The following is a 26,396-nucleotide window of genomic DNA, read 5'->3' on the forward strand; positions in this document are numbered from 1 at the left end:
GTAATCTTGCCCAGGTATTTTAGTTTCAAGGTCACTTTTTCACATGATAAGCTCAGCATGCTTTTCACATACTGTACACTGCAGCTCTGCTTGTTCGTATGATATATTAAATATTAGATAGACTTTACATATAGTAGTTTAAAATTATCATACTGTGAATTAAGCAAAGTGTGCTCCATTCTCCATCAAATATGTAAATAGAAACCATTTAATGGATATTTTTTCATTTTAGATCATAGTATTTTCCCCTTCTGCTTTGTGCATGCCCGCTTAATAGGGAGAAGGGAATTGGCTTATCTCCCACAAAGGATTGGGCATGTTTAAATTTAACATGTCCAATATGATTTTTCTTCTGGTATTCGCTATCGGCGAGGAAAAGTGGACTCAGGACCATCCTGTACACATTACCTAACTAGCTTGTCCCATCTAAATCAGCAGTTTTAGCAAGTGGTCCTCAAATTTGTATGGCAACATTAAGGGGTTTGTCCATCCTATTAAAGTGAATGGAAGAGAGCTGACGTACGTGAGAACAACCACTGAGTGTATGGAACCATAATCATATTGCTTTGTACAGTCTGTACATCCGGTGCACCAAGAGCTGCACACAACTGGTGGGTGAGCTTGGTGTCAGACCCCACTGATATTGATGTCTTTTCCTAAGGATAGGGCATCAATATTTAAGGAATAACTAAACTAATTTTTAATAATAATTTTGTCCAGCAGGGAATGTTATGACACTTTGTAAATCACTTTATTAGGGAATTTGTCTTCATTGCCATAAATATTTATTTATAGATTTAATAATTATACAGTAAAAATATTTACATTTATACAGTTTTACTTTTATAAAATATTTGTTATACATTTTCTTTTTTACATTTTTATTATATACTGTAGTTTTGTCTAGAATGGGAAGTTATGACTTATCGTAATCAAATCACATTAGAGGATTTGTCTTCATTCCTGTAAAAAAATTGCATGCAAGTGGTCTCCAAACCCCCAGGTATATTTGCTTGCCTTCAGCTGCAGTCGTATCAAAACCTACTCATTTGGAGTACAGATGCTGGCAGTGAAAGGGTCAGCACCTGTGTCTAAGGGCTCATTCAGACTGCCGTTTTTTCAGTTCTGTGTTCTAGTCAGGTTTTTAACAGAACTTGTACCTAGTATTGTGTATGTATGTATGTATACGCACACACAAAAAATAAATAAATTAAATATATATATATATATATTATAAAAAAAAAATTTGTGGAGAAAAATATTAACTTGTATAAAATTCTTTCAATCTTTTCTTCTACTCTGTAATTAGAGTCCAGGGTGTGGGTTCACACACCCCTCTGCGTGTTATATTGGTTGAAACCACCCACTGGACTCCTAAGACTATAATGAGCAGGGGGCTAAATGAATAAAATGCAAGTTATACTGTATCCTTTCCTGCTGAATTACATCTCAAGCATTTACTTTGACCTGTTTCAATTGTATTGATGTGCATTGAATAACCGTGCTCACTGACCGCACCTATGTTGTAGTTGGATGCTAACAAATTACATTTTCAAGCTGTCGCAAATAATTTCTTAAAACATGCATTTTGGTAAATCTGTAAAATGTGTGTTACTTCTTGGTGCACGGGGTGGAGAGATGAAGATGTTGCCTTCTCTTTATCTCCGTGTTGTACATGAGATGAGTAAGTGCGGTGCATGTACTGGAGAGGATCACTCTTTGAAGCCGCTATTGTATACGTGCTGTTTGATGAACTGGTGATCGGATAAACACCAGACATTGTCATGGGAACCCATTTCCTATCACTGCAGACTTTGCACTGCTAAAATAAACATTAATGTAAAAGAAGGGTGGAGCTGGACAGCAACTGGATGTGCCGTGACATCCAGTACCCCGTCTATACAACTGCATGGAGCATAGACGTATATAACGTGATAACCTCTGGCCATAGTAGATTATGCATGCCACTAGATTAATCTGTTATGTAACAGAAGTCTCAAAGTCATGCAATTTCTTTGGGTGCCAAAACTGATATCAAATAAGTTCATCACCTGACAATGTGTGCAAGACATGGTATACAATAAGCCACCTCATACCCTTGCTCTAAAATTTCCTCAATGTCACTTCGTGACGGTGTTTCTCCCTATAGACGACCTTGACCTTGCACATCCTTGCATTTCACGGACAACCTATTGATTGAAATGGCAACAATGTATATAAGAAGTTCATTTAACACGCCCACTTCGTCCACAGATCACATCTGATCGCTGAGGACATCTCGTGATCAGCTTACTTTTGTGGGACCCTTGTAGAAAAAAAAAAGACTTTGTCCAAAGCTTATACACACTGGTCAATCATTTTCAAACTCAATGGTTTAACAGAGGACTTTCATATATTTGGGCCTGACTCCCCCCATGCACATGAACTCTCGTCGCAGCGGAATATTCTTACGTTTTCAACAGTGAGAGAGGGGAAAGCTGCTGCCAAGATCATATGTATCCAAGGCACCAGACGTTCTGCTCCAAAAAGTTTTTTTTTTTTTTTTTATTGATTACAGTATGCAAAAAAATTAAAATGATACTTTTTGACCACAAAAGACCCTTTTCAAGGTGTGTGTGTATATATAGTGAAAGGAACTCAAATGTCGCATTTTAATTTTTTGTATGCTGTAATCCATAAAGAAACTTTTTTGCAGGAAACCATCTGGTACCTTGGAGACTTATGATCTGGAGCTATTTGGCAATGCGATGGAGAGTTCCACTAAGAAGGAACAGACCACGTAGTGGTGCATGGGATTTCATAATTTTGAATAGAAAGCTGCTGCAAAACTCCCCTGACAGCAGCTCATCTCACCTGAAAACAAAAGGATTGGTGTTGAAATTCAAACAATCCAATCCCTTCCCTCTTAAAACATCATTTTTTGGGGGGAGAATGGGGAAACTGCCATAGACATCAGATAGTCAGCTTTCCCGGTTTCAGACAACTTTCATCTAATGTGTATGGGGCCAAGACACTAATTAGGGCCACATGATCTAGCCAAACAGGCTAAACTTAGCCATACACAAGACAGATAACTGGCTGACAGCTATGATGTTTATAAGGCCACCATTAATGCCAGTCTATCAACAGCCAAATGTAAAATATATACCGTAGTATGAACATTAAGGGTTGATTTGAATATGATCTATGGCGGATAAGAAAAAAAAGGTTTGTTTTTTCACAAATGTTATTAATTTTTTGACTGTCAAAGAAAATACATCCTGTTTGTATGTACACCTCCCCCTACCTACAAAATAAGAGAATAGCCAGTTGCCATGAGTGTAGTTTGTTTTTTTGTGCTTGGTGATATTTATTCAATAGATGACTTTTTTTGTTTCTTTTCTGATATTTGTAGGTGTCATGGTAATGCCGTGTTGTGACAAATCTTCCCTTATTTAAAAACCAAATCACCCGCAGTGACATATCCTGTCTTTAGCACTTACAATCTCAGACCCAGAAAAAGACCAGATACATTTCTTGGTCAGGAGCCTTCCCTGTGAATTATATCAGTGCTGAAAGAACATATTTTCACAACACTGGGGTCTTGTACTTGTCTCCCAACTCGAACATTTCAGAGTGTGGATGTCGTGGCGTTATTTGGGGTGACTCTTCTTTAGTTTCCCAGTTTAAGCGTGTGTGTATATGTATGTGTGTGTGTGTGTATGTATGTAATAAATATATATATATATGTGTAAATATATATATATAATTAGTACAGACCAAAAGTTTGGACACACCTTCTCATTTAAAGATTTTTCTGTATTTTCATGACTTTGAAAATTGTACATTCACACTGAAGGCATCAAAACTATGAATTAACACATGTGGAATTATATACTTAACAAAAAAGTGTGAAACAACTGAAAATATGTCTTATATTCTAGGTTCTTCAAAGTAGCCACCTTTTGCTTTGATGACTGCTTTGCACACTCTTGGCATTCTCTTGATGAGCTTCAAGAGGTAGTCACCTGAAATGGTTTTCACTTCACAGGTGTGCCCTGTCAGGTTTAATAAGTGGGATTTCTTGCCTTATAAATGGGGTTGGGACCATCAGTTGTGTTGTGCAGAAGTCTGGTGGATGCACAGCTGATAGTCCTACTGAATAGACTGTTAGAATTTGTATTATGGCAAGAAAAAAGCAGCTAAGTAAAGAAAAACGAGTGGCCATCATTACTTTAAGAAATGAAGGTCAGTCAGTCTGAAAAATTGGGCAAACTTTGAATGTGTCCCCAAGTGCAGTTGCAAAAACCATCAAGCGCTACAAAGAAACTGGCTCACATGAGGACCGCCCCAGGAAAGGAAGACCAAGAGTCACCTCTGCTTCTGAGGATAAGTTTATCCGAGTCACCAGCCTCAGAAATCGCAGGTTAACAGCAGCTCAGATTAGAGACCAGGTCAATGCCACACAGAGTTCTAGCAGCAGACACATCTCTTCAACAACTGTTAAGAGGAGACTTTGTGCAGCAGGCCTTCACAGTAAAATAGCTGCTAGGAAACCACTGCTAAGGACAGGCAACAAGCAGAAGAGACTTGTTTGGGCTAAATAACACAAGGAATGGACATTAGACCAGTGGAAATCTGTGCTTTGGTCTGATGAGTCCAAATTTGAGATCTTTGGTTCCAACCACTGTGTCTTTGTGCAACGCAGAAAAGGTGAACGGATGGACTCTACATGCCTGGTTCCCACCGTGAAGCATGGAGGAGGAGGTGTGATGGTGTGGGGGTGCTTTGCTGGTGACACTGTTGGGGATTTATTCAAAATTGAAGGCATACTGAACCAGCATGGCTACCACAGCATCTTGTAGCGGCATGCTATTCCATCCGGTTTGCGTTTTAGTTGGACCATCATTTATTTTTCAACAGGACAATGACCCCAAACACACCTCCAGGCTGTGTAAGGGCTATTTGACCAAGAAGGAGAGTGATGGGGTGCTACGCCAGATGACCTGGCCTCCACAGTCACCAGACCTGAACCCAATAGAGATGGTTTGGGGTGAACTGGACCGCAGAGTGAAGGCAAAAGAGCCAACAAGTGCTAAGCATCTCTGGGAACTCCCTCAAGATTGTTGGAAGACCATTTCCGGTGACTACCTCTTGAAGCTCATCAAGAGAATGCCAAGAGTGTGCAAAGCAGTCATCAAAGCAAAAGGTGGCTACTTTGAAGAACCTAGAATATAAGACATATTTTCAGTTGTTTCACACTTTTTGTTAAGTATATAATTCCACATGTGTTAATTCATAGTTTTGATGCCTTCAGTGTGAATGTACAATTTTCAAAGTTATGAAAATACAGAAAAATCTTTAAATGAGAAGGTGTGTCCAAACTTTTGGTCTGTACTGTATGTGTATATATAATACTGTTGAAGCCAGAAGTTTACATACACTATATAGAAAGACACATGTGCATGTTTTTCTCAGTATCTGACATGAAATCAGAATAAACCTTTCCCGTTGTAGGTCAATTAGGATTCACATAATTTTATATATTTGCCAAATGCCAGAATAATGAGAGAGAGAATATTTTAAGGCATTTTTATTACTCACTGCAAAGTCAAAAGTTTACATACATTTCATTAGTATTTGGTAGCATTGCCTTTAAACTGAATGACTTGGGTCAAATGTTTGGGATATCCTTCCACAAGTTTCTCACAATAGTTGGTCGGAATTTGGGCCCATTATTCCTAACAAAACTGGTGTAACTGATCCAGGTTTGTAGGTCGCCTTGCTCACACCTGCCTTTTCAGCTTTGCCCATAAATTTACAATTTGTTTTGCTACGGGTCTAAGAACTAATAGGCAGGCAGTTGCTAACGACCTGTTGTGCTCAGTGCCGATCTCTGCCCACACAGAGCTGTCACAGTCCGCTCCTGCCGGCAATTCAGCAGGTTCTGCTGATATCCCATCGATAGAGCAGTGGCTTCTCTTCATCTCTACTCTTTTGACCGAGCATGACGTCGGCAGTCCCTCTCAGTTGGAAGTGCAGCCCAGAAGAGCAGCTGCTCTGTTGACTTGAAGAAGCTGAGCCAGTGTCGAGTAGAACAGGCAGGTATTGGCCTCTGTTAGAAACTATCTGCCTGGTAGTTTTTAGGACCAACAACACTGGACAACCCCTCTTTGGGACTGCCAGGGTTTGCCAAGCTTTGTACTCTATCTCAAGTAGTCACATAGACAATGTATGGTGGTGGGTTTTTCAGAGTCGCGTTCTCTGGTCAGTGGGGGACCCAGCGGCTGGACCCTGACTAATCACAAAGACGTTACCTATCAAACGCACAGGTGATATCTTTTAATGATGGGAATAACCCTTTAACTACTTGCAAAGGGAGAAACCTATATACATTGAAATGTTATGTTCTAATATAATGTTCTGAATGTAATCCATTCTCAAACTGATTGATTGTAACATAGTATAAGGAAAAGTCTGTTGTAATTTATTGCTTTTGTATGATCTGTACTCTAGATGTCAGTATTTTTTGCTACCTGAAACTACCTAAATATACTAAAGTTCTTGAATGGAAACTGACATCAGGTTTTTGCTACCACACCTGAGAGCAGCTTGATGTGCAGAGACCCTGATTCCAGTGATGTCACTTACTGGGATGCTTACTGCCATTTTGATAAGTGTTATCTTCTGCAGATCTACCAGTTCTCTGAATGCTGAGCGGTGTACAACCCCGTCCACACCACTGATTGGCAGATTTCTGCTTATGTAAAGTGTACAAAGAAATCTGCCAATCTGTGGTGGGGGTGGGATTATACAGAGCTCATGAATATGTAGGACTACATGGCAGCAGGTTTACTAGTCCTCTAGTGATAATAAAATCACTGTTTTATCAAAAGGAGATTATCAAAATGGCAGCAAGCAACTTAGTGAGTGACACATTGTTGGAATCAGGGTCTGTCTCTATATTATGCTGCTCACATTAAGTAGCAAATACCTGCCAACAGATTCCTTTTTAAAAGGAACTTTTAGTCTTGCCTGACATATCAGTTGTAGTATAAACATACATTCTGTGATGAAATAACAATGCTTAGTATACCACATTGTGCCATTTCTTCCTGGAAATATGGGTCAATTTACAACTGGGCATTACCATTTCTATTGTACAGCAAAGTCCATGAAAAGGAAAATGGCGCTCTACACCCCACACTGTCGCATTAAGCAGTCAATGGATAAGCCACGGAGGTGCTCTGTAACTTACTGAAGCATACAATAAAAGCCAACAGAAGGAAATATGCCAAACTGTATAAAATATTCTTCCTGTATTCAGAAAAGTATATATCCATGGGAGATGGTGTATTACAGGGTGTCAACCTGGACAACGGCCGTTTCGCTGTCAAACACACTTCCTCTGTTGTTTCCCTACAACAACAGACACCATTTGTACTGTATCTTGTCATGAAGGGCTCAAAACGAACTTTACACACTGTTCTCACTGATTGATGAGGATGGCACCACCCATTTGTCAGCTTATTCATATATTTCCAGCGGGAATAATAGAAAAACACCAAAATGCAAAGTTATAAGAAATGAGGTTCCAGAAACTTTGTTTTGAGAGGAGTGCGACTTTTTCTAAAACCAACCTATCAGGATAGTTGAAAGATCCTTTTTTTGATGTGTTTTTTTTTTTTTAAAAAAAAAAGGGTTTGGGATTCCTTGGAAACCACAGTGGAAATGACTGAGGGCCATATTTGGTCAGTGCCAAGAATTGCAGTTATTTCACACACATTGGTCTATAAAACACACATTTCAAACTCTGGCCCACAGGGTGATTATATTTGGCCCGCGATGCCAGCAACGACCCCCAGTATGGAGGACTATGGGAGGCCATTATACTGTATGGAGGACTATGTGGGGCCCATTATACTGTATGAAGCACTATGTGGGGCCCATTATACTGTATGGAGGACTATGTGGGGCTCATTATACTGCATGGAGGACTATGTGGGGCCCATTATACTGTATGGAGGACTATGTGGGGCCCATTAGACTGTATGGAGGACTATGTGGGGCCCATTAGACTGTATGGAGGACTATGTGGGGCCCATTAGACTGTATGGAGGACTATGTGGGGCCCATTAGACTGTATGGAGGACTATGTGGGGCCCATTAGACTGTATGGAGGACTATGTGGGGCCCATTAGACTGTATGGAGGACTATGTGGGGCCCATTAGACTGTATGGAGGACTATGTGGGGCCCATTAGACTGTATGGAGGACTATGTGGGGCCCATTAGACTGTATGGAGGACTATGTGGGGCCCATTAGACTGTATGGAGGACTATGTGGGGCCCATTAGACTGTATGGAGGACTATGTGGGGCCCATTAGACTGTATGGAGGACTATGTGGGGCCCATTAGACTGTATGGAGGACTATGTGGGGCCCATTAGACTGTATGGAGGACTATGTGGGGCCCATTAGACTGTATGGAGGACTATGTGGGGCCCATTAGACTGTATGGAGGACTATGTGGGGCCCATTAGACTGTATGGAGGACTATGTGGGGCCCATTAGACTGTATGGAGGACTATGTGGGGCCCATTAGACTGTATGGAGGACTATGTGGGGCCCATTAGACTGTATGGAGGACTATGTGGGGCCCATTAGACTGTATGGAGGACTATGTGGGGCCCATTAGACTGTATGGAGGACTATGTGGGGCTCATTATTCTGCATGGACAGCTGTTAACACATATCAAGGTTGACTCGTGGCTTTGTCCAAGTTATTTATTTTGCCCCTCTCTGTATTTGACTTTGACATTCCTGCTATAAAGCAAACAAAATCCCATTGAAATGGTGGTTGTCTGCTGCTAGTCCTAATCGATCCCGCTATATTGGGGACTTTTGGGACTCGTATGGTTCACTACTGGTCTAATCTGATATTAACTATTCTTTACGTTCTTATCTCGCTGGCTAATGATAGCCATAACTGCTACTATAGATGTTGCCTTTTAGTCCTAGACTCCTGAATGGTAAATCTGCCTTTTTATACCATTGTAGTTTCCACCTCAGTATGTATGAAGCATAAGATCTGTCATTTTAATTTGGCGGATCTGAGACAGTCATATTTTTCTGTTGTGTCTCTGGAAAATGAAGCAATGTCCATTTCCTTGCCAGCAAGTTTCGTCTCAGCCTGCTTTTGCTTCCTTGGCCCAGTGCTTCAGTCTGCTCTATAATTCCTTGCACATACTAACTGCAGTTTCCTTTTTTTTTCTGTATATTTCAGAACTACGACCATTGTAACGGGATCATTTTTGGACGCTTTTCAGAAAATTGCAGATATGGCTATAAATACCAGAGGTAATCATCTTTTATTTCCATGCAGATAATGTGTGTGTGTCAGTCTTGTGTTTTTTTTTTATAGAAAGATCATGCTTGTTGGTAACTGTACATGCAGACACTGGGACAGCTGTGAAGTACATAAAGAAGCCCAAATTGTGCGATCCAGTGCAGCTATGAACAGTCATGCAATAGCCCCAGAAGAGATGGATAGGATGGAGGCACTCACTACCTGATATTTCAGTGCTTATTTGTAGAAATCGGAATAGGTGATGGATGCCTAATTACTGGGGATCCCACTACTGCCACCCATTCCAGTCACTAGAACCCATTTTCTGTACCCTGCCACTCCATGTAGTGTCTGTGGGGTTAGTGAAGACAGACAGACGCAGTTGACTTGATTTTGTCAGCTCTATAGACATATACTCCATTTAAACTCCTCCTCACTGTGGTGGCGGAACGGAGACAGCAGTGGAAGCCCCCTAGCAAGCAAACACTTATCTATCCAATGGATAGGTAATAAATGTTCTAGGGTATGATTGCTGAGATCTGTACTTGGCTTTTCCAGGCAATTCGATAGACAATGGGTTTCCTTGTATCAAAAATTGTTGTGTACACATGGAAGAGCAGTCGGCCTGTCTAAACAGGCTATTATACGACCGCCCATCAGCCTGCATGTTGCAGTCATCCAGTGTAAAGGTTCCCTTAAATGAGGTCCGTGAGACATTAAAGGGAACCAGTCACCATGAAAATGCAAATCCATGTTATAGAGCAGGGGAAGCTGAATGGATTGATGTATAGATTCACTATAACCTGTGTTTTATTCAAATTGTATTTATTTAAAGCTGTTTCTGGGCTTTTCAGTCCAGTGGGTCCTATCAGTGATTGACTGCTGTCTTTGTATTAGTGTGCATACAGCATTAGCTGTCAATCACTGATGGGACCGCTCACTGGACTGAAAATCCCAGAAAGAGCAGAAGATTAAATGACTAAAACAGGTTACAGTTTCATAGTTTTAAGGTTGAAGGAGAACTTAAGTCCATCAAGTTCAACCTATAGCCTAACATGTTGATCCAGAGGAAGGCAGACATTAATAGCTCCATATTAGGGGAAAAATTCATTCCCGATTCCATACGACAACCAGACTAGCTCCCTTGATCACCTCCCCATCCAATAATCTAGTGCCCATAACCTGTAATCTATTTATCAAAAAAGCATCCAGACCCTTCTTGAATTTTAGTAGTGAATCACTCATTACAATATCATGTGGCAGAGAGTTCCCTAATCTCACTGCTCTTACAGTAAAGAATCCGCATCTGTGAATATGATTAAACCTTTTTTCCTCTATACGTAGAGGATGCCTCCTTGTCCCCATTGCAGGCTGAAGTGTAAAAAGATCATTATAAAGATCGCTGTATTGTCCCCGCATATATTTGTACATTGCAATAAGATTGCCCTTAAGCTGTCCTTTTTCCAAACTGAATAACCCCAAGTATAATGACCTTTATTGGGTTTGCAGTACAGCCATAACTTTGGTTGCTCTTCTCTGCGCTCACTCTAGTTCAGCTATGTCTTTCTTATACACCGGAGACCAGAACTGTACACAGTATTGTAAGTGTGGTCGCACTAATGACTTGTATAGAGGCAAAACTGTGTTTCCGTCATGAGCATCTATGCCTCTTTAATGCATCCCATTATTTTATTAGCCTTGGCAGTAGCTGCCTGACACTGATCACTAAAGTGGAGTTTGCCTTCCACCCAGGTCTTTTTCAGTTACAGTTTTGCCCAGTGTTTTACAATTTAGTACATAATTACACGTTTCATTTCCTCTACCCACGTGCATAACCTTACATTTATCTACATTAAAGGGGTTGTCCACTACTAGGACAACCCCTTCTTGAACAAAATGTTTGGCCCCAATAAAAAAAAACAAAAAACTATACTCTCCTCCTATGCTGGCGCCTTTCCAGCGGTGTCAGCACTTGCGGTCCCAGAGCTCTGGTGCGGTGGAATGACACGTGGTGCCCAGCGCCCAATCGGCACTGGCATCACTGTCCCCGCCTTCGTACGGATTGAACATGAAGAGGAAGCCAGGGCTGCAGCGGATCTCTCATTTCCTCTTCCTGTTCAATCTGTACGAAGTTCAAGAAGGGGTTGTCCTAGAAGCGGACAACCCCTTTAAGCTTCAATCTCTATTTCTCAGCCCATCTCCAGTTTGCATAAATCCTTCTGTAATAAATTATTATCCTCTGTATTGATTACCCTGCAGAGTTTAGTATCATCTGCAAATATTGTAATTCTACTCTGTATGCCCCCTACAAGGCCACTAATATGTTAAAAAGTAGAGGGCCTGAGGCATGGCCTGGCTGAGCATGTGGCAGGACACAAGCATTTATCAGTACCAGGCCGCACATACTTGGTCAAAATGGTTATGATTCCACAGCTGCTCTATATTGTACATAATACCCCAGTATGGCTCCCTCTGAAATACTTCTATAAGTTCCAAGCCATGTTCAGGGAATTGATTTGGTAAAAAGGTGTTGCTCGAATTTAATATGACACTCTACAAGATAAGGAGGAAAGGGGTCTGTCTGACCTAAATCCAAGGCTATACTTTCTGGCCTCGCAGCTACAGCAACTCAAGACGTTGCAGGGCCCTACAGTGGCTATAGTTCAAGAACATACGAGGTTGGATATCTAGGGAGGAGCAAAACTAAACTTCCAACGGTGACCCTAATCAAAACCTGGGAGAAAGGGAAACAGTTACTGGAAATAGATGGGTACACTTCAGTTACTCCTATATGGCAGAACCCAAAACTCCCAGAAATGTTTAGGTTGCCGGGATTTAGTCCTTGGAGGAAAGCTGGAGTCCCCTTCATTACGCAAGATAGATGGAGTGTTTTAAAAGCTTTCAACCATTGCGAGATGAATTTTTACTCCCATAAGTGCTTTTTCCAGTATCTCCAACTACGCCACGCTTGGTCCAAACAAAACACAATATCACAGGTTACGATACATAATCACTTACTATTTTGTATGGTTTTAAATCAAAATCTGGTTGCAGGAGCGATCTGTAGGTTTTATAAACTACTTGTAGCTCAATTTGTGTCCAAACACTCTTTGAACATTTAAAGAAAAATAGGAGCAGGATATTGAGGCAATTGACCCTGACCAATGGGAGATAGTCTCCTCGGTTCCTCAATAGTCCACTAGCGAGGCCCAGAGGCTTTCCAAATTGTGCCTCTTGAATCGATTGTATAGAACCCCTGAAATTATGTTTAAAATAGGGGTGAAATCAGATGACTCATGCCCAAGATGTGGGGGTTGACCTTCTGATATAATGCATATGTTTCGGGACTTGTAACTCACTTGAGAATTTTTGGAACCAAACTCTAAATTATGTGAATAATGTGTTTGTCCTTGAAATTCCTAAGCAACCTGTAATTTGTGTTTTGGACTATGTTGATTGGGTAACGGAACATGAAAATGTAAAAGTGGCACTTAAAAGGACATTGTACCAAATTAGGAAAGTTATAGCAGCACACTGGCTTGATGGGTCACCCCCGAAGACTACTGGGATTTATAGAAAAAATGTAGATGCTTGGGAGTCCAGAAGAGGGAATATATAAAGAACGGAAAGCCATACACAAATATCAAAAAATTGTGAAAGATGAAGAGCTTACCATGGCTTGTCTATTTTTGTTCATACATGGTTCAATTTCAGATGGTAACCTAATTTATGCTTAAGCTTAGTCTGTAACCTTACAGGTGTGTGATATTTAATGCTATGTTTTTTTAAGGTATATGACACAATATATAACAAGCAGGGCTGTGGACTGGGTAAGCCAAACCTCCGACTCCTCAATTTCCATGACTCCGACTCCCTCATACACGGCTCATGTTTAAGTGATAAATTTACTGTAGCACAGATTCATCTCAGCTAAAAGTCTAGACCCTTAGATCAGGAATAGGACAGACATTTATAGGACATTTCATAACTTTCCCAAATTCTTATGAAAAAATATTCCCCACAATCTGCATTGAACTACTGTACCCAATTTATTATATATTTTAGGAGTCGGAGTTGGTCCAATTTATACCGACTCCTCAGCCCTGATAACAAGCGGTCTCTTGAAGGTAATGGGCAATTGGCTAAATGTTAACTGAACTCAACACTGTCAATTTATTGTGTAATTGGTCCATACAGTAATTCTTTGATGTAAATTTTGTCCTGAGATGACCGGGGAAAGAGGTGGGAGGGGGTGGGGGAGACTGTTTATTGGCCTTGTTTTATTGTTAAAAAGCTTTCAATAAAGATGATTTTTTTTTTTTTTAAAGCAGAGGGCCCAATATTGACCCCTGTGGTACCCCACTGTTAACTGTGACCTAAACCGTCACAGTTCCATTAATACATTAATAACCATGCTTTGTTTCCTATCACGGAGATCGTTATTAACCCAGGGATCTAAGGGTTAACGTTTCTCCTTGTGAAGAGTGACATGCTCCTCTGGGAAATTACCGTATATTCCGGCGTATAAGACGACCTGGTGTATAAGACGACCCCCCTACTTTCCTGTTAAAATATAGAGTTTAGGATATATTCACCGTATAAGACTACCCCTTTTCCAACGCATACCAAACACCGGTAAAAATAAAAAAAAACAGATTTGAATTTAACATGGTCCTTTTTTAATTTAAATTCTTATGACATGCAGGTATATAGCAGGAAAACTGTCACTCATAAACATATTAAAATAGGGGGGACCCCACGTCATTTTTTGGGGGGGTCCCCCATTCTAATAGCTAGTAAAGGCTAGGTATTCAGCTGGGGGCTGATATTAGTAGCCTGGGAAGCTCCGTGGGTATTACCCCCTTCCCAGACTTCAAACATCTGCCCCAGCCGTCTGCTTAACCTCCGCTAGAGACTATAATGATGGTGGATCCCACGCCAATTTTCTTTTTAAAAAATCCTTTATTTTAACACTAAATGACAATTGAGGGGTTAATAAAGATGCAGTCCCTAAATTATTATTAATTTTGTAATTAATTTTTCCCAAAAATGTTGACGTGGGCTTCGCCATATTTTTGTGTCCAGCCAGGTACAGCAGGCAGGAACGGGCTGCCCCCAACCACCAGCTGCCTATTTGTACCTGGCCGGACACAACAATATAGGGAAGCCCTTTTTTTAAAATTATTTCATGAAATAATTTAAAAAAAAAAGACGTGGGGCTTCGCCCTATTTTTGTGTCCAGCCAGGTACAACTAGGCAGCTGGGGGCTGGAATCTGCAGCGCAGGGAGGCCCAAGCTTTCTGGGCCCCCCCCCGCTGCAAATTGCAGTCCGCAGCCACCCCAGAAAATGGCGCGTTCATAGAAGCGCCATCTTCTGGCGCTGTACCCAACTCATCCAGGGCCCTGGTGCGGTGGCTCACTGGGTAATAAAGGGGTTAAGGCCAGCTTGGCATTATCAGCTGGCCCTAAGCCCGAAATTCATGGGGTCACGCCAATATTAGACATGACCGCCATGAATTTCTAGTAAAGTAATTAAAAAAAACACAAACACCCAGAATAAAGTCCTTTAATTGAAATAAAGACACAATCCTTTATTGTTCTAAATTAAACCATACTTACCATCACGCCCATTCCAGCTGAAGCCAACGATCTCCTGCAATAAAAGTAAAATAATAAAGCAACCTCATCCTTACCTTTCCATGGTTCCCAGGACAGCTTCAGCTCTGCTACATCGAGATGACAGGCTGGACCGCAGCAGAACGCTGCCGTTCAGCTTGCCATGCGGCAGACACTGAGAAGCGCAGGCATGCTTGTGCTCCTCAGTGTCTGACTGTGACGGCATCCAGATGAGCCGAGATCATGTCCAATGAACTCGGCTCACCTCATGCACGTCACTGACAGCGTGGGAAAATTCTCCTGCTCCCCGCATGCGCAGTAGAAGTTTCCCACGCTGTCAGTGACGGACGTCCAGGAGGTGAGCTGAGTTCATTGTCGGCTCATCTGGATGCCGTCACAGCGAGACACTGAGGAGCGCAAGCATGCCTGCGCTTCTCAGTGTCTGCGGGATGACAGGCTGGATGGCAGCGTTCTGCTGCGGTCCAGCCTGTCATCTCGATGTAGCAGAGCTGGAGCTGTCCTGGGAACCATGGAAAGGTAAGGATGAGGTTGCTTTATTATTTTACTTTTATTGCAGGAGATCGTTGGCTTCAGCTGGAATGGGCGTGATGGTAAGTATGGTTTAATTTAGAACAATAAAGAATTGTGTGTTTATTTCAATTAAAGGACTTTATTCTGGGTGTTTGTGTTTTTTTGTAACTTTGACAATGGGGTTAGTAATGGGGGTGTCTTATAGACGCCTCTCCATTACTAACCTGGGCTTGATGTCAGCTGGCATTATAAGCTGACATCAACCCCAACCCTATTACCCCCTGCCACCGCACCAGGGCAGCGTGGAAGAGCGAGGCTAAGTGCCAGAATTGGCGCATCCTATGGATGCGCCATTTCTGGGGCGGCTGACGGCTGGTGTTTCTAGCCTGGGAGGGGGCCAATATTCATGGCTCCCTTCCTGGGCTATTAATATCAGCCCCCAGCTGTCTGCCTAGCATTTGCTAGCTATTAAATTAGGGGGGACCCCACGTCATTTTTTTGGGGGGGGTCCCCCATTTTAATAGCTAGTAAAGGCTATGTATTCAGCTGGGGGCTGATATTAGTAGCCTGGGAAGCTCCGTGGGTATTACCCCCTTCCCAGGCTTCAAACATTTGCCCCAGCTGTCTGCTTAACCTCCGCTAGAGACTAAAATTAAGGGGAACCCCACGCCAATTTTTTTTTAAATAAATCCGTTATTTTAACACTAAATGACAAGTACAGTAACCAGCACTGTCACTGTACTTCATATATATGTGACTGACATGTTTCTATCTATCTAATCTATGTCTGATGCTCTATTCTGTCTGTTATAAATTGTCGGGTACAGATGCTGAATTGCCGGCCGGCTTTTTTAAAGAGACTGTGCATGAAAACACTATTATTTGTTTTAATAAATCCTTTACACTAAATGACAAGTACAGTAAGCAACACTGTCACTGTACTTCATATATATGTGACTGACATGTTTCTATCTATCTAATCTATGTGTGAAGCTCTATTCTTTCTATTCTAAATTGTCGGGTGCCGGCTTATGCCGCTGCTGAATTGCCGGCTTTTCATATATTGTCACAGAAGCGATGCGAACTTCCCTGCTCCGGACACAGCGCAGCGCTTCTGTGACAAGTGAAAGCTGTCGGCACACAAGCCCTGCGCTGTGTCCGGAGCTGGGAATACGCAGCGATGTGTCAGTTTCAGCACAGAAGCGCTGACTGTCTGGACCTACCGCCGCCGTATTTTAACTCCCTCCACCTTATATTAACTCCGACATGGCAGGGATACGGCCACGGCAGCTTATTAACACCCCCAGAGTATCCCCGCATGTCAATTTCTGAAAGTTCAAAAGCATTACCGGCGTATAAGACGACCCCAGACTAGACAGAAGATTTTTCAGTCTTCAAAAGTCGTCTTATACGCCGGAATATACGGTAGATATGAAAATTGCCTCTTCAGAGGGGAAGAGGACTAGAAATTTAGTGCCACCTGTAGTAGAAGTCAATATCGACCCTTTTAACGAGCCTGGTCATATGACTTGGGATAAAAGCCAAACCAGAATCTCAATTTGCAGACACTGTTTAGGGGTATTGCCCCTCATCAGTGCAAAGTATGAGTTTTGATTTAGCTATGTGAGAGGCTTAAGACTGAGATCTAAGGGATAACGTTTCTCCTTGTCGAGAGTGATAAGCCAGGCCTGGCATGTCAGAGTAAGGAAGACTTATTTGCCATGCATGCACCTCTGGGAATTTATTAACCAGTTACAAATATTTTCCCCTAGTCCCATTTTTGTCATTTTATATAACATCTTTTTGTGTGCCACCATATCAAGCTCCTTTGAAAAGTCCATATAGACAACATCCACTGTGTTTCCCTGGTCCACTCTGGACCTTACCTTGAATAGATCTTTTCTCACAAAACTATACACCAATCTGCTCTGCTTTCCCTGATCTATAACATGGTGCTTGCAGATCGGACTGCATTTTTCTGGTGACAGGTTCCCTTTAAGCAGTTAAAGTATCCAATTATTTATTAGGTCTTATCTTTACTAGCATAAAATAAAGACAAGCCCCGTTGATATTGCTGACTTATTTCTGGTCAGACTTCATTAGTAGTAGGTCTAACACAGGGATTGAATGCTATGCTACTGCTTTGATGTGGTTGAAGTAAACATTTTGGTCTTGTGTGTCCTACATCAGTATGCTTGTATTAATGTAGGACACATCTAAGGGACAGCTGTGTGTTGTGTTTTTTTGTTTTTGTTTTATTCTGTGTCAAAAGCATGCGGTGCCATTAAAGGGGTTTCCCAGAATTAGACAAACAAGTTTGTTTGTTTCCCCAAAAGCAGTGCCACAGCCATGTGCACAGGTCATGTTTGAAACTGTAATGAAGCCCCATTGAAGGGGTATTTTCATGTTAAGTTGCTTTAACCCCTTTGCAACCCTGGGATTTTCCGTTTTTGCATTTTCGTTTTTTGCTTCTCTTGTTCCCAGAGCCATAGCGTTTTTATTTTTTGGTCAATATGGCCGTGTGAGGGCTTATTTTTTGCGGAACGAGTTGTACTTTTCAACGACATTACTAGTTTTACCATATCGTGTACGGGAAAACAGGAAAAAAATTCCAAGTGTGGTGAAATTTCAAAAAAGTGCAATACCACAGATGTTTTTTTTTTTATTTTTTTTACCACGTTCACTGAATGCTAAAACTGACCTGCCATTATTATTCTCCAGGTCATTACGAGTTCGTAGACACCAACCATGTATAGATTCTTTTTTGTTTAAGTGGTGAAAAAAAATTCCAAAGTTTGCGCCATTTTTCAAGACCCATAGCGTCGCCATTTTTCGGGATCTGGGGCCGGGTGAGGGCTTATTTTTTGCACGCTGAGCTTAAGTTTTTATTGATACCATTTTGGGGTAGAACCGATGTTTTGATCGCAAGTTATTGCATTTTATTGCAATGTTGCGGCGACCAAAAAACGTAATTCTGGCGTTTAGAATCTTTTTCTCGTTACGCCGTTTACCGATCTGATTCTTTTTTTTATATTGATCGGGCGAGTCTGAACGCGGCGATACCAAATATGTGTATGTGGGATTTTTATTTTATTTTATTTTGAATGGGGCGAAAGGGGGGTGATTTTAAACTTTTATATTTTTTTTAATATTTTTAAAAACATTTTTTTTTTCACTTTTTGCTTGCTTCTATAGTTTCCATAGGAGACTAGAAGCAGCATTTGTCTGATCGCCTCTGCTACATAGAGGTGATCAGCAGATCACCTCTATGTAGCAGAAATGGTCCTGTGCTATGGGCGCCGACCACTAGGTGGCGCTCATAGCGGTCAGCTCATGACAACCACTGGAGTCTGCTGCAAACCCAGGGTTGTCATGCCCACGCATCGGTGACCCTCGATCACGTGACGGGGTCACCGTTGGGCGGGGTAAGTGACGCGTGCCCGGCGATGTTAAATGCCGCTGTCAGAGATTGACAGCGGCATTTAACATGTTAACAGCCGTGGGTGGATCGCGATTCCACCTGCGGCTGTTGCGGGCACATGTCAGCTGTAAGAATCAGCTGACATGTGCCCGGTTCAGTGCGGGCTCAGCGCCGGAGCCCTCACTGAACCGTGGGTTACAGCCTGTGGCGTACAAATACGCCACAGGCTGTAAAGGGGTTAATTAGATGGCATGAAAATAAGCAAGTTTGCAACTTACTTGCTTTTTGTATCTGTGGTTATCCTCCTGCAATGTGAGCTTTTATCTTTCATAGTGTACAGCTGGTTTTCATGGAGTTTCGCCATTAGTGCATGCCCAGATCCTGGGGTGCACAGTAGTTACATTCCAGGAGAGGAGTTAACTCCTAACATATCAGGCATCTCTATCTATCCCATTGATTTCTATGTAGCATTTAGCTGCTCCCCTCTCCCTTTCAGCTCCTGACAAGCTGCTGTTACAAATCTTGCAAACTCACCAGGCCCCAGCATCAGCGGCTTCCAGAGTAGGTTTCCTAATCACAGCTGTCACTTTCCTGTGCTTGTTTAAATGCCCTGTTATTTCTACATGTAAATGTAATGCCAACCGTGTAGATTCAGAACAAACCACCAGTAGCTGAATGTGTCACAGCAGAACTTGTGCTGAGCTTTTATAGTTCTACTAATAGTACAGCTATGCTACTCACTAAAACTATCTCTCAAGGATGAGTGCTAGGAAGTTAGAGATTGGAAAGCTTTGTGTGTCTCAATACTCATTTGAGAATAATAACTCTTTAGCTTAAAGGTTAATAGAGTTATGAAGGTGCCCGTCTGTAGGCACACACCAGCACTTATTTCACAGCTTATTTGGTGTTACCAGTGTAAGACATATAATGACTGACAGTCTGCTCTCCTGGTCTACATGTCTCACACTGGTAATGCTACCTTTCAATTAAAATAAGATCTGGAGGCAGATTCTCATGTCCGGCCCATAGATCAGTATCCAGCACATAGATCTTAACAGCTCATTGACATATTATGCATAATGTGGATTACTCTGGAATAATATCCAGGTATCATTTCATTTAACTTTCTATGACCTACATGCACATTCAGATGGCTTACGAGGGTTGATTCTACTGACAGATTTTAAGGGAAAGTCTGGAGGCTCCATACACATCAAGGCTAGGTTGTTCTGTATGTCTGACTATGTATACTCGTATTATGGTATTTACAGCTCTCTAACTACAGAGTAGGTTTTTTAAGCCAAAGGACCACATTCTTAACGGTCTTGATGATAACATTCTTTGTATGGGTTGGAGGAGGAGAAGCCAGTCTTCTGTTGTGATTGATTGTCATGAGCTGGGCCCACATAGTGGGTCAGCTCTTGGGTATATTGGTAAGACCACCGATTTGTCTGTGAAATGTGTTAGAGGTTGTAATACTTCTAGTAGTGCCATTCTAATAGGACACAGAAAGGGTATATGTGGTAAATGGGGTTGCTGATTACGGTGGTCGCCCTACTATACACCACTGTGTGGGATTAGACTGAGAGGAGTAACATGTAGGGACAGTTGCAGCAGCTCTACTGAAACCCAGGATACTAGATGCTAAAAAGGTCATAAGACCCCATTTAGCGGGGGATGCACCCAAGTAATTTAATGGTGTTGTGAGCGGCTAAGTGGACAACAGTGAGTATGAGAGATTTACAATCGTGGGCATTGTTCTCTATTGGATACAATCTTGATATTACAGCAAATCCAGCTGCCCATAGCCAGTACTAGTATTAGATAGCTAGCCCATTAACAATGAGCAACTTGTTGCCAAGTACATAGGGCAATGTAGAATTTTTAATAGAGTAGCATTTTAAAGTTTGTTAACCCGATTCAATGGCAGATTGTGGAAGATGACACATTACTACTGCACAGCAGGATGTGGTGAAGCCCGGTGAGCTGCATTCCCCAGTGTAATTCCTGTGTAATAGCAGCGTTTTCATAATATTGAGTGGTTACTTTGGTTACTTAGTGTGGGCATATGTTACCAGAAAATCTTTTAAACCCTATCTAGTATAGGTTCAGAATATGTTCGATGAGTGGACTTCGAAACAAGAATTAAGCACGTTTTTTTGAGACGACGTAATCATTTTTCTTTATATTTCATATGCATATTCCTTCTGCTATAATGCCTTACCAGTTTATGGTATATTCACACAAATATAAAAGACACCTTAAAAGTAAGGTAATTTGTTAGACACCAGCAAAGGTTTAAATAAAGGCCTGTTCAGCTCTGGAAGCTGTATACCATTTGTGGAATTCAACTGGAAAGGACTGGTATAGTGAGGAGCGCCCTGCTCTCAACCAAAGTTCCTTACTTTTAGAGAGCAGCTCATGGACATTTCTCTCCAAAATTACCATATCTTTCATCTGGATGCCAGTACAGTAGATACTGTAGCAAAGTAAAAAAAAAAAAAAAAAAAAATAGAATAAAACCTGTTGTCCCTTTATGCCCCCCTATACACATTAGATAATGGTTCGGCTGGAAGCTACAGTATCTCGATTGTCTCACGCATACACAGGGCGCTCATGTGTCCTCTGTGAGAGAGCTGCTGTCAGACATGTCTGGCGGCTTTTTATCTCTAGGTGAATAAAAACCTTAAGGGGTAGTACCATCTCCAAGATCCTATCCCAACATGTAGTTGGTATAATTATAATATTAGCAAATATCTCCAATTAGAAATGTAGTATAGTTCTTCTGATTCATTATGTTGCTTACCCCATGTGCAGGCATTGCAGTAGCTTAGTTTTATCCACGGATACGACTCCTGCAACTGTCACTTTGAGTGGCCAGAACCATGGATACCTAAGCTACTATATACCACATATTGGGATAGGACCTTGGAAATGAGAATACCCCTTTAACTTCCTTGACCATCAATTTTTCTGGTGCTCCCATACACATTAGACTGTCATCCGAACCTGTAGTTTTTGGCGAGTTCGGCCAACATTAGTTGCTTGTGTATGGCGGCTTCAGTGTTGGCATATTGTCGACAGCACATCCCGTGAGATCTGCTGCTGACAACTATCATTTTTACTAGATTACTATAAATTTTACTATCGCATCGGGAGGGCAGTAATGTCACGATGGGGGAAGGCTTTACAGCGTTCAAAATCTCTCCCCCCATGTGCTCACCCACCTATCCACTCTCTCTTTCCCCCATGTGCTGACTTCTCCCCACTGTGCTCTCTTCTTTGACCTGTCTACCCCATTTGCTGTCTCTCTCCTTCCTGTGCTGTGTTCTGCCCTCATGTGCTGTCCCGTTTGAGCTGTCTCCCCCCTGTGCTCTGCCTCTCTCCTCCCTGTGGGCTTTCTCTCTCCCCCATCTGCTGTCTTTTCCTCTCATGTGATCTCTTATTTGATCTGTGTACCCATGTGCTCTCCCCCTTGTCTGCTCTCTCTCCACCCCTGTGCGGTCAGTGAATCATTTGGCTGATCCCGGCGGCGGCGTCTACGGCATGTTCGCGACGGTGTTCCGCTTGTGGTACCGCGCAAGAGGCTGGTAGCACTAGCGGTTTCCATATTGAGACATCCATCCCTTGGGTGTCCCAATATGGCGGTCGACGAACTTCCGCCTCTTGGAATTCTGGGATCCGGACACATCTGGACGGAACAGGATGTGAAGACATTACAAGGTAAGTATATTATAGATGCCATGTATTAAATGCCGTCTGTCGCTGATTGTTGCCTTGTTTACCCTGGCCAGTGATCGGCTGATTATTGCATAAAATGGCCTCAAGATTGACGTGTGTCATCATTTCAATATAATGCAAGTAAAGGTGGAATGCTCAATGTCCGGACCCTGCACTTTACCCACACCAGGAGCCTGTAGCACACAAGCCACCGCTGGTCATCCTTCTTTAAGTTTACCCTCCTATCACAGAGATTTTTTTATTAACCTTTTCATATCCATATGTTTTGTTTTTATATGTAATTGTGATACATTGATGGGCCTCTCCTCCATATATGGGAAACGCTTAGTGGCTCCGAATGTCTCCTACGTGACTAGCGCAGAAGTCAGAACGTAGTACATTATACAGAACTGCCAAGTAATGTGGCGTTTTATAAATAAGTCGGACTAATGTCTTTGTGGAAATACTGCACATACCTTCATCTACCGGTGATGGACACCTTACCGTATCTCATGATATACAAGAGAATAATGTGCGAATACTGTTTTTTATCCAGGGTTTTTTTTGTTTTTTTTTAGTTTTAACCCAGTCAGAAAATAGCTGAGGCGTACTTTCAAGAACCATGTGTTTAGGGTAAAGGCAAATTACGCAATAAGACTCAACATCTGCTCTTTTACCGTTTCCAGTTCCTCGTGACTGAGAGCAACATCTTCTTAGTTACTACTTTTTTTCTGAGGAAGTCACCAGGCCTCATTTATAAAAATGAGCGCCTACAGAGATGAGAGGTTGCACATAGCAACCAGTCATGTAGAAAATGACAAATGGCACGTGGTTGCTATTGAAAACACCCCTTATTTTCTTTTATAAGTGTTAGTATTTTTTTTTTTTTACTTTGAAGGTAAAGATGGTGCAGATTGATTCACAAGACCTGATCCAGCCCTTTGATCCACCACTTAGCTGACATCTCAGACTCCTTTTTTGATTAGAGGTTGGCCACTACTTTTACATTGATGGCCTATCCTTGGGATAGGTCATCAATGCTTGATCGGCCGGGGTCCGACACCCGGCACCCCCGCCGATCAGCTGTTATCGGTGTCAGTGGTGGCTGTCACCTGCCCGTAGTACTTACTTGTGGAGCTGGCCGTCTACTTACAGCGGCTGGGGCTTGTTACTGCACATCCGCCTTCTATTCAATATGAGGTGGATGTGGATTACCCTGCGGCGGCCACTACAAGTCGACGGAGTAGCTCCACAAGCAAGTACTACCGGCCGGCGACTGCCACTGATAACAGCTGATCGGCGGGGGTGCCGGGTGTCTGACCTCGGCCGATCAGACATTGATAACCTATTCTTAGTATAGGACATCAGTGTAAAAGTAGTGGACAACCTCTTTAACTAGCCTGGTGTGATGTCATCGTTGCAGAGTGACGTTGCGCCACATTGGCTAATCAAAAGAAGAGCTGTGGATGCTGGCAGGTCAGAGGCGGCTCGCAAGCTACAGGAGTAAACACTTCGGCCAGCATGATAAGAATCACGGGTAGGAGGTGTAGAAGAAGCACAGCTCACACCCCATAGCCCTGAGATATTGCCTACTCAAAAATAGATATATGAACACTAAGACTGAGTATAAGGCATATAAAAAGAGCTTTATTAGTTACAATATAAATTCATAGTGAAACGTATATAGTAAATGTGCGATTTGCGGAGCAGATTTAAAAACAGGAATTACCCAGGGAATGCCCACGATCACAATGCAGCAGATATAAGCAATCGACTAAGCCCAATGTCCCAGTTTTGGCTGCGGGCAACTTAGTCTTTACATAAGAAGGGGGGCAAAAATAACCCTATGCATGACAGGGTAACACCATGAAAAAAGAGCAAACCAAGAGTTAATATAACGACAGATGACAGGTAATATAGACAGTTCAAAAAGATTAGGTGAGTGTCAGGCGTTTCCTACTGTAGATAAACAGCCAAACTGCATAATAAAGACTGACTCACCAGTATAGTCACCAGGGGTTGCTCAAGAGGGGGGAGGGGACAAGGCAGGAGCGGGCAGATGTGGAACCTGCAGGCCTCAGTCTGGCGGCCACAGATTGATGTGGTGACAGGACCGGTTCTGTGAATCGATTAACACTAGTGATGAGCGAGCATGCTCGCCACTGCTCGGTACTCGCCCGAGCATCTCAGTACTCCAGATGCTCGGAGCCCGCCGAGTACTTTCAAGATGCCCGAGCGGGAGCTCGGGTCCCCGTCCTGCTTGTTTGGCGCTATTTAGCGCACCAATCATGCAGGGATTGTCTGCCACTCACTGTAATGTCATAGCCATGGTGGTTGTGGCATTACAGTGATTTCCCAAATTGATGGGAACAGTGCTTACAGTGAAACATGAAAAGCCGGCAATTCAGCAGCGGCATACACCGGTACCCGACAATTTAGAACAGAAAGAATAGAGCATCACACACAGATTTTGATAGATAGAAACATGTCAGTCACATATATAATAAGTACAGTGACAGTGTTGGTTACTGTACTTGTTATTTAGTGTTAAAATAAAGGATTTATAAAAAAAAAAAAATCTTTTCATGCACGCATCTCTTTAAAAAAGCCGGCCGGCAATTCATCAGCGGCATACATCGGTACCCGACAATTTAGAACAGAAAGAATAGAGCATCAGACATAGATTAGATAGATAGAAACATGTCAGTCACATATATATGAAGTACAGTGATAGTGTTGGTTACTGTACTTGTCATTTAGTGTTAAAATAAAGGATTTATTAAAAAAAAAATTGGCGTAGGGTTCACCGTAATTTTAGTCTCTAGCGGAGGTTAAGCAGACGGCTGGGGCGGACGTTTGAAGCCTGGGAAGGGGGTAATACCCACGGAGCTTCCCAGGCTACTAATATCAGCCCCCAGCTGAATACCTAGCCTTTACCAGCTATTAAAACGGGGGACCCCCCCAAAAAATGACGTGGGGTCCCCCCTATTTTAATAGCTAGCAAAGGCTAGACAGACATCTGGGGGCTGATATTAATAGCCCACGAAGGGTGCCATGAATATTGGCCCCCTCCCAGGCTAGAAACACCAGCCGTCAGCCGCCCCAGAAATGGCGCATTCTATGGCACTTAGCCTCGCTCTTCCCACTGCCCTGTAGCAGTGGCAGTGGGGTAATAGGGTTGGGGTTGATGTCAGCTTATAATGCTAGCTGACATCAAGCCCAGGTTAGTAATGGAGAGGCGTTTATAAGACACCCCCATTACTAACCCCATAGTCAAAGTTAAAAAAAAAACACAATACCCAGAATAAAGTCCTTTAATTGAAATACACACAATTCTTTAATGTTCTAAATTAAACCATACTTCCCATCACGCCCATTCCAGCTGAAGCCAATGTCTTCTGCAATAAAAGTAAAATAATAAAGCAACCTCATCCTTACCTTTCCATGGTTCCCAGGACGGCTCCAGCTCTGCTACATTCACATGACAGGCTGGATGTTTCTATATCTATAGACATGTTTCTATCTATCTAATCTATGTGTGATGCTCTATTCTTTCTGTTCTAAATTGTCGGGTACCGGTGTATGACGCTGATGAATTGCCGGCCGGCTTTTTTAAAGAGACGGGTGCATGAAAATCGGAGGGCACTAGTGTGTTCCAATGCCCTGCTATGTTTTTCATGCACCCTCCTACATACCCTGCCTGCCTGTCTGCCTATATATTCTGCCTGCCTGACGTTTAATTGAAGACCGTTCCCATCGATTTGGGCAATTTTTGACCACC

At 42.3% G+C, this 26,396-nt stretch overlaps 1 protein-coding gene across 2 annotated transcripts in view; it reads left to right on the top strand.

Moving 5' to 3' along the window:
* LOC141272697 (protein MTSS 1-like) overlaps positions 1-26,396 on the top strand; it is a 165,738-nt gene that overhangs the window by 67,883 nt on the left and 71,459 nt on the right. For both annotated transcript variants that reach the window (XM_073683669.1, XM_073683670.1), the window contains exon 3: positions 9,265-9,338. In XM_073683669.1, the coding sequence (XP_073539770.1) occupies positions 9,265-9,338 (74 nt within the window). The remainder of the gene's footprint in view (positions 1-9,264; positions 9,339-26,396) is intronic.

This window comes from Phyllobates terribilis, unplaced genomic scaffold (genome assembly GCF_046119375.1).
Source record: "Phyllobates terribilis strain yellow unplaced genomic scaffold, ASM4611937v1 Scaffold_5__5_contigs__length_657084704, whole genome shotgun sequence".
Taxonomy (NCBI): Eukaryota; Metazoa; Chordata; class Amphibia; order Anura; family Dendrobatidae; genus Phyllobates; species Phyllobates terribilis.